General features: G+C 38.0%; 2 protein-coding genes across 2 annotated transcripts; one reads left to right on the top strand and one right to left on the bottom strand.

The window, feature by feature from the left end:
* Window positions 1–2,899: 2,899 nt before the first annotated feature.
* On the top strand, window positions 2,900–3,805 carry LOC311628073 (olfactory receptor 4C3; the record flags this gene model as incomplete). Its single annotated transcript, XM_084894951.1, has 1 exon — window positions 2,900–3,805. The coding sequence occupies one exon, from the start codon at window positions 2,900–2,902 to the stop codon at window positions 3,803–3,805; it is 906 nt and encodes a 301-aa protein (XP_084751077.1).
* A 4,439-nt stretch (window positions 3,806–8,244) lies between these two features.
* Window positions 8,245–9,183, bottom strand: LOC311628109 (olfactory receptor 4C45-like; the record flags this gene model as incomplete). The annotated part of the gene is made up of 1 exon (XM_084894993.1): window positions 8,245–9,183. Exon 1 carries the CDS (start codon window positions 9,172–9,174, stop codon window positions 8,245–8,247), a length of 930 nt encoding a protein of 309 aa, XP_084751119.1. The 5' UTR covers window positions 9,175–9,183.
* Window positions 9,184–12,011: the final 2,828 nt, after the last annotated feature.

Below are 12,011 nucleotides of genomic sequence, written 5' to 3'. Positions count from 1 at the left end.
GGCAGCAGGGCTTTATTTGGCATTTCAAAGACAAAACATTGGAAAGGGCACCTGAGTGACCTGGAGCCATGAGTGACCTGGGAGCCAGGCGTGCCTCTGCCATGAATCACCCATGTGACCTGGGACCAGCTGCACCTAAACTCTGAGTCTTCAATCCACTGTCTCTAAAATGGAGACAATCGGAAAAGATGATTTTAATGTCATAGGGTTCTTCAGCAATGAAGAGGGAAATGGGTCACAAAACGAATTCCCAGCTGCTGTAAGTGAATGACAACTTTTTGGGTTTCACCTACTGCTGTTCTAAGAACGTTTCAGTTCAGATGAATTTCTGCAATTGATAGCTATTTCCTCAGTTATGCTTTATCACAATTTAAAACATAATTCAAATTTCATTCAGGATTTTAGTTATGTGGAACAGAAAAATTTGGGATGCTATGCTTGGAGCTGGTCTAGAGGACTAGCCTCACCATTCCATGATGTTAGGGTATAAATCAAACCAGTCCTGGTGACCTGTTGATATCCTCAGATCCAGTCAATGTAAGTTTTTTTTTATAATCTATTTTTAAAAATAAAAATGTGGTGGAATAATTTTACTAAAATTCACGTTATTTTCCATGAAATAATTTCGCTTCTCCTGAATAATTCAAACAGGAGCCTTTTATTCTTTGCTAGTTTTTAACAAATATTTATTTTGTACTTCCATAAATTTGAATCACAGCAATGAACCAGCTGAACATTTTTATTTTGGGGCATATAAATGTATTATTTAGCTAATTGATTCATATTCTATTTTTCTACTCCTGTATTCTGTATGGAGATAAGGATCAGGGATTTTTTTTTCATATTTACTAGTATAATAAAATTGTACCCATATCAATACCTGCTTGTTCTCAAATACATGTATTTTTTAGGCCCTTGATTCCTAATGGTGTTGATGATGGAGATATCAGAGGTGCCTTTTATTAAATGTTTGTCACATCCAGGCTTGGTATAAGCACAGCATGCACTATTTTCATTTACTTTTCTCTGCAATCTCAGGGCAGAGCAGTATTCTCAGTTTATACAGACAGTCAATAGTAGCAGAGGAAGGAGTCAAACACAGATGAGCTTACGTGACAGTATAGTATAGCAAAGCCCACAGACTCCTTAGCTAGAGTGCCTGCTAGCTCTGTCAATTATTAGCTGAATATGCATCTGTAAGTTGCTGAATGTGTGCCTGACTTCCTTCTGCAATATGAGCATAAAGACAGTGACTTACCTCCTGGGCATGAAGTGAGGATTGTGTGAACTGATATATGTAGGGCAGTTAGGACAGTGCTTGGCAAAGACTAAGCACTACACAGGCGTTGTCTCTTGTTACTGTTATCTGTGCTCTTGGCCATAAAGTTCTACTCTCCAAAAGCCCCTATCCAGCTTTTCACTTGCAGAAGCTGTATTTGCCTTCTTGCAGCAAAGCTTGGAGAGAGAAAAAGGAGGCTGCTTCCTGATCAACACAGAACTCTTCTCTCCAGTGTTTCTTATATCTGGGTGTGTTTTTCTTCCTCTGACACTTAATGATTTTCCTTTAATTCCCACCAAACGGAGCATCAGATCTTCATCAAGTTGAGAGATTTAGCTACCTGAAGAAGGTCTGTGTTTTCAGGAGAATGATAGATTATGCATCCCTCAAAACTAAGACAGGCGCAGGATTCCCTTCCCTCATACTGTCAGGAGAGTAAAGGGTGAATAGGAATATTCTGCTGGATGAGGTTGTAATTTGCAGCTGAGTGGGACAGGCCATCTCTTCTCCCTGCCCCCACAGCTTCATTTATGTAGAGAATGCCAGATAATCATTTAATAGAACCCTTCACGGATGCTCACCAAACTTTTTTATTTTTGTAACCTTTGACCCCTTCTGTAAACTGCAGAAGGACTAGTAGCTTTAACCAGAAGAATTTTACCAAGCCAAAGAAAGCAAAATGCAGAGTATGTAGAATATATAAAGCAAGGGGTAGGAGTAATTTTTAAAAATATATTTTATTGATTTTTGTACAGAGAGCAAGGGAGAGAGATAGAGAGTTAGAAACATCAATGAGAGAGAGAGTCATTGATCAGCTACCTCTTGCACACCCCCTATTGGGGATATGCCCGCAGCCAAGGTACATGCCCTTGATCGGAATCGAACCCGGGGCCCTTCAGTTCCCAAGCCGATGCTCTATCCATTGAGCCAAACCGGTCCCAGCGGGGTAGGAGTAATTTAAGTTGGCTTCCTAGACATGAGCTTGTCCACAGTCTGTGCACGGAGTGGGAGTAAATGAGCAGGGGGAGAAATGGAGAAGTTGGGCAAGTCTCACCAGCTGCAATCTCATCAGTTTCTCCCAATCCTTGCTTTAGTTGGTTTTGCTTCACTTTGTGTTAATGTTGGAAATACCTGCAACAGAAAGTGTAGCAAACCTCTCAGAACAGTCCAAGAAGAAAGATTTAACACGTGGACTGTTCATGCAGAAGTTTCAGGAGATTTGGAATGTTCGTAGTTTTCTCAAGTGCCATTTTGTCTAGGTGGAGCCTTGCTGAAAATGGCCAGAGATATTGAATTGGAAAACCAATATCTGACAAAAGTTCAATAGTAACCAAATCAATAAAATATGGCTAATTAAATTACTATTTTCATGTAATAAGTTAGATATTTAGTACCCACTGATGCTGAAGTTAGCAGATAGACAGATGCTGACATTTTGTGATTCACACACTAAGTTGGTATAAAAATTTTGGAACAGAAAGAGTTAAAAGGGGCAAAGGGAAGTGGGTGTAGATAAAAGAAACCTTGCAATATTTCCTTCTGGAATTAGTAATGTTATGATTCTGTTTCTCTGTTGATTTATAGGCAATACTGTACCTGCATTATCTGTGCCCTTGGACTATGGAAATATCACATAATATCACAGAATTTTTCATGCTGGGACTGTCACAGAACCCAGGAATACAGAGAGTTCTCTTTGTGGTCTTCTTGATCATTTATGTGGCCACAGTCGGTGGCAACATGCTCATTGTGGTCACCATCACCTCCAGTCCCACCCTGAACTCCCCCATGTATTTTTTCTTGGCCAACCTGTCCTTTCTAGACACCTGCTATTCTTCTTCGATGGCCCCTAAACTCATCGCTGACTCCTTGTATGAGGGGAGAACCATCTCTTATGAGGGTTGCATGGCTCAGCTCTTTGGAGCCCATTTTTTGGGAGGCGCTGAGATCATTCTGCTCACGGTGATGGCCTATGATCGTTACGTGGCCATCTGCAAGCCCCTGCACTACCCAGTTATCATGACCAGGCATCTCTGTGCCCTGCTGGTGGAAGTGTCCTGGCTTGGGGGCTTCCTGCATTCATTGGTTCAGCTCCTCCTGGTCCTTCAGTTGCCCTTCTGTGGGCCCAACATAATGAATCACTTTGTCTGTGACTTGTACCCCTTGCTGGAACTCGCCTGCACCAACACATACGTCACCAGTCTGCTGGTGGTTGCCAACAGTGGTGCGATCTGCCTGTTGAACTTTCTCATGCTGGCCACCTCCTATATTGTCATCCTGCGCTCCTTGAGGTCCCACAGTGCAGAGGGGAGACACAAGGCTCTCTCCACCTGTGGGGCTCACTTCACTGTTGTCGCCCTGTTCTTTGTGCCCTGTGTGTTTACGTATGTGCGCCCTTCGTTTACTTTACCGATAGACAAGAGCATGGCGGTGTTTTACGGTATTCTGACACCCATGCTGAATCCGCTCATTTATACCCTGAGAAATGACGAGGTAAAAAGTGCCATGAAGAAGCTTTTCACATAGTAAAAAATTGCGGGTGGATCATGAGTGGCAAAAGAGGAAATAAAAATTATTTTATTGCTGTGTTGTTTTGTTACCGTATATCAACTTATATAATCTTATCCATCTATTTATCATCATCCACTTTTATGGTTTCTTTTCACTGTTTTGTTACCGTATATCAACTTATATAATCTTATCCATCTATTTATCATCATCCACTTTTATGGTTTCTTTTCACTTGAAATGCATACTCTGATTATAAAATAACTATATGAAATATATAGGGCATGAATAATTATTATTCCTGTTTCAGAAATGAGAAAAATGACTCCTGATGTGGTTAATTGATTAATCAAGGGTCTCTAGTCTTGACGTGCCTAAACTTAAAATCAGTTATTTGTGATTCATCATCCAGATCTTTCAATAACAATCCATGTTAATATTATTTGACTCTGTGCAAAAATTATGTTGTATAAATGTGAGCAAAATACAACTTAAGGCAAAAAACTTTACACTTCACTACATATAGGAGTCTGTGCATCTAGGTCTGGCTTCCATTTCTTCTTCCATATTTTTGTGACATCAGCAGGCTGCTACCCTGCAGCAGAGACAGTAAGATCTTGCTCTGCAGCAAGGTCAACTTGCGTCTGATTCTTATTTCCTAAGTATAAGAAAATGTCATGATCTTGAGCTAGTCCAAACCTCTGTAGTGTCTGAAGCTTGCCTTTAAAATAAATAAAGATGCCGAAACCGGTTTGGCTCAGTGGTAGAGCATTGGTCTGTGGACTGAAAGGTCCCAGGTTCGATTCTGGTCAGGGGCATGTACGTTGGTTGCGGGCACAACCCTGGTAGGGGGTGTGCAAGAGGCAGCTGGTCGATGTTTCTCTCTCATTGACGTTTCTAGCTCTCTCTCTCTCTCCCTTCTTCTCTGTAAAAAAATCAATAAAATAAAAAAAATATATAAATAAAGATAATAATGTCTAAAGTGTTATTGTAAGAATTAAATTAGATAATCTATGTAAAGTTCCTAATCAGATTTCTGGCACATATACTCCAACACATTTTACCTGGATGATTATATGTACCTCAACTTTTTCCTAATCTTCCATGAGGTTAATTGATTAATCAGATGTTGCTTTCCTTTCCTTTTCTATCTCTACTAAGTTTCAAATATGCTGTGCTAAGAACAGAGTGGTTTATGTTTTGGCCAATGATGCATAGTGGACTTTCTTTCTTCCTCTTTCTGTTTTAAACTGCAAGGGATTCTAGTATCCTGGAATCTGAAACATCCATTCTTTTTCTAGTTTTACAAACTCTGACTATATCCATTCCCAGGATTTACCCTTTAAGATTATAGCCTCCCATAATTTGTAATAAACTTATATTTTGTTTGACAGATAATCTGTAATTCACCATCATATCCACTTTTTACACTATGGAAAAAACTGGAAGTACTAAAAATTGGTCTTCAATAGTCAATAAATTCAGGAGATCATCAGGAAATAATGGTTTGCTCCCCCAATTCTATATCTAACAAAAACAACTGTTGCTGAGTTCTTGGACAAAATAAATATTGTCTTTTTTCACCTCGTTACATGTTTAAATATAAATAATAATCACTACATATAAATGAGACCTTCAATTCTATTCCTATTCATTTCTGCTGTTAGATAGTAAAAGTATAACTACACTATTTTTTCCCCATCAGCTAAGAAATATGAAATCATGATGAAGCTTTCTTAAAAATAACATTTTGCCAGCTTGATGCAATTTTATCATGGGACTTTCTGGAAAAGAATACTTACTTTAGTTGAAAATTGGAAAGTACCTTTATTTTCAGTACAGTCAGAATCTCAAATAGCATAAAAGATTGATCCCATTGTACTTTGTGTGGTGTGTGTGTGTGTGTGTGTGTGTGTGTATTTTTTATTTTTATTATAAACATTTTTTTTGCTCTTGTTTTTGGTTGTCAAAATTATGATTAATAATGGCCCAACTAACTTACAAATGAATTAAGGACAGAAAAAAAAATAAGATCAGAAATTTGCTTCCTCAAAACATACAAAATAAATACTTAGTTGATGACTTTATTCACAGAATGTGCTCAACAAACATTAGCAATCATCATTATATCATCATCATCATCATCATCATCATCTTTATTTTTACATTATCCTGTTTCAGTCTATCTTTCTTGGGAACTACAATTAGATATTTAAATTTGATATTTTAAACATACAATCGCTTGTATATATTTACAAGATGGTTACACATAAGAAATTATGGCACAGCATCTATTTTTCAAAGGCTTTCATATATAGAGAGATCTAGCCTGATAAAAGTCCCAAGAGCATGAGACATGCCAGCATCTCATAATTTTTGAATCCCTGGGTGAGAAACCTCCTGAAAGCAAGTTTCTGAACTCTTCCCCAGAAATCACAAACTCTGTACAGATAGTTCTTTTGGTCTCTGGCCTTGGTCTCCCTCTTCACCTTCTGGAGGACAGGAACTGACAGGATCCAACATTCATGAAAGCTTTTCAAACAACTCGGATCTCAAATCACTCTAACCACTCCCTATGGGTAACTGCAGAAATATTAAAGGGCATTTTAATCCCAGAATAAGGAGTTGGTGATGGGCTAGCTCTTAGTGTCCAGAGACCTCGCTCACTGCCCCATGAAGTTTCTGTGTTGGAGATAATAACTCACTTTGTTGCTGGCCCTCCTTGTAAATGGATGACATTTATTACACATATTGAAGTGAAGTGAGGCTGAGGCAGACATTTGACCCTCCTGTGATCATGGTTAGTGAATGACAGTGGCAGTGACCTTGGACTCTGCTGCCAGGCACTGCAGTCCTCAGCATACCTGGTGCTGTAGTGCCATCTCTGAAGACTGTAATAATGTCTGAGCAATTTTCACTGTCTTTCAGGTGACTCTTTTCCAACTTAAATCATTTAATTCTTACAAATTAAGGAAGTATGTAATGCCATTTCCCTTTTACAGATAAGAAAAAAAAAAAAGGCAGAGAGGTTAAGCAACTTGCTTCTACTCACAAGGCTCTCTAAAGCTTTGGACAAGACGAGAAATCAAGCTTATTTGATCCAAAGCTCTTAATAGCTGACTTCAAAACATCAGGCCATTTTCAAATCTCTTAGATTTTTATTGTGTTCATGATATGGATTCTTTTCTCTAATTCAGATTTGTGGTCACTGTTGTCCAGTTCCATATACTTATTCTTACATGACTATATATAGCCTAATGATCAGAGTCTACATGCCTGTACAATGTGAGATTAAACCAAGCACACAAAAAAGATGCAATTTTAAGAGGTAATAAGCATGAGATGTACGAGGTTGCTCCTGGCATAACATGGCATGCTGTTCTATAACATTAAAAAAATATAAATAGAAAGAGTACATTCTAAAATAATAGTAAATGTACAAACCAGTATTATAGCCCCTTGTTATCATTACCAAGTATTATGCACTAACATAATTGTGTGTGCTATACTTTTATATGGTTGGCAACACAGTAGGTTTGTTTACACCAGACGCACCACAGACGTGAGGAATGTGTTGCCCTACAATAGGAATTTCTAAGCTCAGTTATAATTTTGTGGGACCACCATTGTTCATGTGGTTCATTGTTGACCATTGTTTTCCCTCCTTTAAAATAAAACTTCATTCTAGCTATAATGCCAGGTATAAAGTGTGTTTAAGAATATTGCTGTTTATCTGTTTCAGATCCATAGTAAGGGGAACATTATGACTTTTGTAGGCCCTTGGTACTTTTGTCCTCATGGGTCCTTTCCTCCATAAAAGATTAAAAATTGTATTTTATAACTGCATTATATAAAGATGACTAAAATCTAAAGTTTTATTTGACCCTGGCCCTTGTGGCTCAGTTGGTTGGAGCATCATCCCATGTACCAACAGGTTGCAGGTTGATTCCCAGTCAGGGAACATGCCTGGGTTACAGGCTTGATCCCCTTTAGGGGACATGCAAGAGGCAGCTGATCGATGTCTCTTTCTCATCAATGTTTCTCTCTCACTAAAATAAATAAAAATGTGTTTAAAAAACAAACAACAACAACAACAATAAAAAAGCCCCCCAAAACAAACAAACAAAAAAACCCCACAAAAATAAAAATAACCCTTCCACCAAGGTTATATTTGATTATATTTATTTTAAAATATTATTTTAAAAGTAAAAAAACACATTGCATGGGCTCATATAACTCTTCTGAGCTCTGAGCTTTGTGCCGATTAAGGATATGACACAAAGCTTTGAGCTTTGTGTCATATCCTTAATGGATATGTCAGCCTGCCCAGAACATGTGGGTTCCTGAAGAAAAATAATCCAAATGGGATAATTGACTGCTCCAAGTTTAATCAACTCAGAAAGGGAATAAATATCTATAAAATATCACAAGATTCCCCCCTCCCTATATTACAAGATTTATTCATTACCAGTATTCATTATTTGCTCCCAGAGCTTTTTCATGACATTTTTTACTTCTGCATTTCTGAGGGTATAGATTAAAGGGTTCAGCATGGGAGTTACTATGGTGCAAAACACAGCCACAGCTTTGTCAATGGGAAAGGAGGTTGAAGGTCTTAGGTACAGGAATATACAAGGCACAAAGAATACGATGACACCAGTGACATGAGAGGCACACGTAGACAAGGCTTTGCGACGCCCTTTAGAGCTGTAAGTCCTGAGGGAGCACAGGATGACGACATAGGACGCAACCAGCATAGAAAAAACAAGCAAGCACAGTGACCCACTGTTGGCAGTAATCAGGGGCCCCAAAGTGTGAGTGTCTATGCAAGCTAGCTCCAGGAGAGGTGTTAAATCACACATAAAATGGTCGATGACATTAGGGCCACAGAATGGTAACTGGATTATGAACAAAAGCTGGATCCCTCCATGAAGAAGCCCTAAAACTCCAGCCATTCCCATGAGCAAACCACACACAGGTCGGCTCATGCGGGTCATATAGTGCAAGGGTTTACAGATGGCTACATAGCGGTCATAGGCCATGGTAATTAACAAGACGACCTCAGTTCCACCAAAGAAATGTTCAATAAAGAGCTGGGTCATGCAAGCATTGAAGGATATGGTGTTCTTTTCAGAGATCAAGTCAGAGATCATTTTGGGTGCTATGGAAGAAGAGTAGAAACAATCTAAAATGGACAAATAGGAGAGAAAAAAGTACATGGGAGAACTCAGGGCTGGGGTGATGAAGATGGTGACTGAGATAAGCAGGTTACCTGCCAGTGTGATCAAGTAGATGATTAAAAACACAACAAATAAGACTTTCTGCAGGTCTGGATTCTGGGTCAGGCCCAGTAGGATGAATTCTGTTACGTTGCTTGTCCTTTTCATTGATTCAGCTTGGTCTATCTGGAAAGATCACAGTATTTTTGAATGATGGTATTTTAAATTCAGTACTAAAATAGTCTATCACTTTAAAAAATATTTTAGTGATTTTTTTTTTTTTTTTACAGAGAGGGATAGAAAGTTAGAAACATTGATGAGAGAGATGTGCCCTTGACAGAATTGAACCTGGGATCTTTTCCTGACACTCTATCCACTGAGCCAAATCGGTTTCAGTGAGTCTATCACTTTCTTTAGACCTGGTCTTTGGGATTGATGGAGTTACTCCTTCCACTCATTTCTGTCATTTTGTAGATAGCTATAAAGAAGAATGGAAGTAGGTTAAATTTTCTCCTATATTAATCAAATAGTGACAACACCTTACAAACACCACAATTAAAGCAAGGTGTTATTGTAAATGCTGATTTGTGGTTGACTTCCAAACTTTCTTTGTAGCTCTAAAAGTCTCATAGATGGCTTTCTTTCACTTTTGGGGATGCCTCATTAGTAACAATTGTTTTGAAGATATACTTATCTATTGGCATGACTATATATAGGTTATGTGAACAGGATATTCTTTTACAGATTGAGGAATCTCAGAAGGTAGGGAGGAGGAGGGGCAGGAAGAGATTACCCAAAGAAATGTATACATAACCCATGGACACAGACAATAATGCAGGGAAGGCCTGGTGGTGAGGGTGGGAAGGAGGTGGAGGGGGCCGATGGGGAAGAAAAGGGGACATCTGTAATGCTTTCAACGATAAAGATAACTAAATAAAAAAAATTCTGCATGGATTCATTCAGAAATAAATGTACAAATAAATGAATAGGAAAAAAGTCGACTGTGTATCAGATATGAAAGTACCTAGCTTTACTATATCTATATCAAATGTGTTGTGAGCTCTTATGATTCTAGGCCAAATGAATGCACATGTACATAGAGAGCCAGAGCTGCAGATGAAGTCTTTTTCCTTCAAAATGCCAAGGAACTATCTTTATTACAGCTCACTGAGCAGCATTCACTCAACAGCCCCAGTTGCTGTGTCTGGCTCAGCATGACTCTTTCATGCTGACTCTTTCCACACCATTAAATGTGGACATGTAAGTGGTATAAATTTCCCTGAAAAATTTTCAATATTTTAATTAGTCTTTCATCAACTATAGAATAATGCCCTGGATTAGATATATTATCCTGCTATATTTTACAAATGGATTTAAATGAGTTGTGAATTTTCCTGTTGACATGAGACATGATAGACTCAGTTAAAATAATATACTTTTTTGTTTTTTGCTTTTGACATGTGTAATTAATTAAGATGAACTTGAAGTTTTCATTGCTAACTGGTGGAAATATTGAATACATTAAAAAATACATTCTGTTTTTTTGGGAATGATCTATGCATGGGTTTTCTAGAATGAGTACATGTTTTTGATACAAAAGACCATAAAGCTTTTTTATTCTTTCTCCCCTTCTCTCTCCTTTCTCCAGTACCTGCCAAAACACATAACCACACATTTTCCCTATGTCAGCATCATAATCTCTAAGCTTCCATAAAGGAGAGGAAAGGTATGTTTAGTTTTCAGGAATGCTAAGTTGTTTCTTTATACATGACTCTTACAGATGTTAACTATGCGGTTAAATTATTCTTAATAGATTTAATTCACAAATTCTGACTTCATGTGTCAACAGGAATGTCATAAAGAAGAGAACAAATTTCAAGTCATTAAAACAGATACCTATGGAATCCATCAACTTAGTGAGACATAAATGTTAACCATAATGCTGTATAAATGGCTTCAGGAGTTCCCAACAGTGTCTTATCTGGCAGTAATACAGACAGTGCTATTGATTGTTTCATGTCATTGTGCCCAAACTCACTTTTTAGAGAAAAAGATTAATCTTCAATTCACACCCTAAGTACAAAAACCACTTCAGTGAAAATAAACTAAGAGAAGTCAATCTGCTTAAAATTTGGAGAAAAGGATGTAGTTATCACTAACCTGCATCTAGTTGATTGTGAGTTCCTCCGTTCGCAAATTGAGCTCCATCGTTGCTTTCTTCCCCTCGTGGCACGCGGCACACATCTGCAAATACACTCCATGAGCTAACCAGCCGGACACTGGAATCCTTCTCTCTCTAGACAATTCTCTCAATCTTGGGCACTTTAGTTTATTTTAGCTCACATTATCAGTATGGCCAAGATCACTCAGAAAATGAGCTTTTTCAGTTAGGAAATTTTAGAAGTTCAAGGATTTAACTTCTCCCCACTTTCTTGGCTTCCTATATATGTATAACTACATCTTCAAAATATATAGTTTCAAATATTTAGAACTATATTCAAACTAAATTAAAAATAATGGGAGCAATAGAAAGTTCTTTAAGTTAGGAAAAACTGGCACATGACACTATAAAATGTTTAACTGAATCAAATAAAATTGACTGGACAATGTGTTCTCAAATCATTTGTGCTAAATTTTGGTTTCCCAACAAGGTCATGAGCAATCTAGAGAGAATTCTTTTTATTCCTGATTTCAGCCTTCCTTCTAACCCACAAAGCTTGGGACAGTGTTTCCCATACCAATCTTTAGATTGTTGGTACATGGCTCTGCTGCTGTCATGTACTTAAATGTCCTTTTCCCCCCTCCCAATTATTTCTTCACTGACTCTAGGGAAATGTTTGAATAAGCTTGCAAGAAGTGTAGGATTTGTTGTATTGACCTCTCAGGTCCTCAGAGAATTAGTAATTGGTTCTGATGAAATATTTCTTGACGCTTTAAACAAAGTCTTTCATTTTCTCCTACTTGGCACCCAGAAATCTCATTGGAGGCCAGTTTTAAAAATGAAG

This window comes from Pipistrellus hanaki, assembly GCF_964339955.1.
Source record: "Pipistrellus hanaki genome assembly, chromosome: 9".
Taxonomy (NCBI): Eukaryota; Metazoa; Chordata; class Mammalia; order Chiroptera; family Vespertilionidae; genus Pipistrellus; species Pipistrellus hanaki.
The sequence above is the reverse complement of the archived record's forward strand: the minus strand, read 5'-3'. Positions and strand labels throughout refer to the sequence as shown.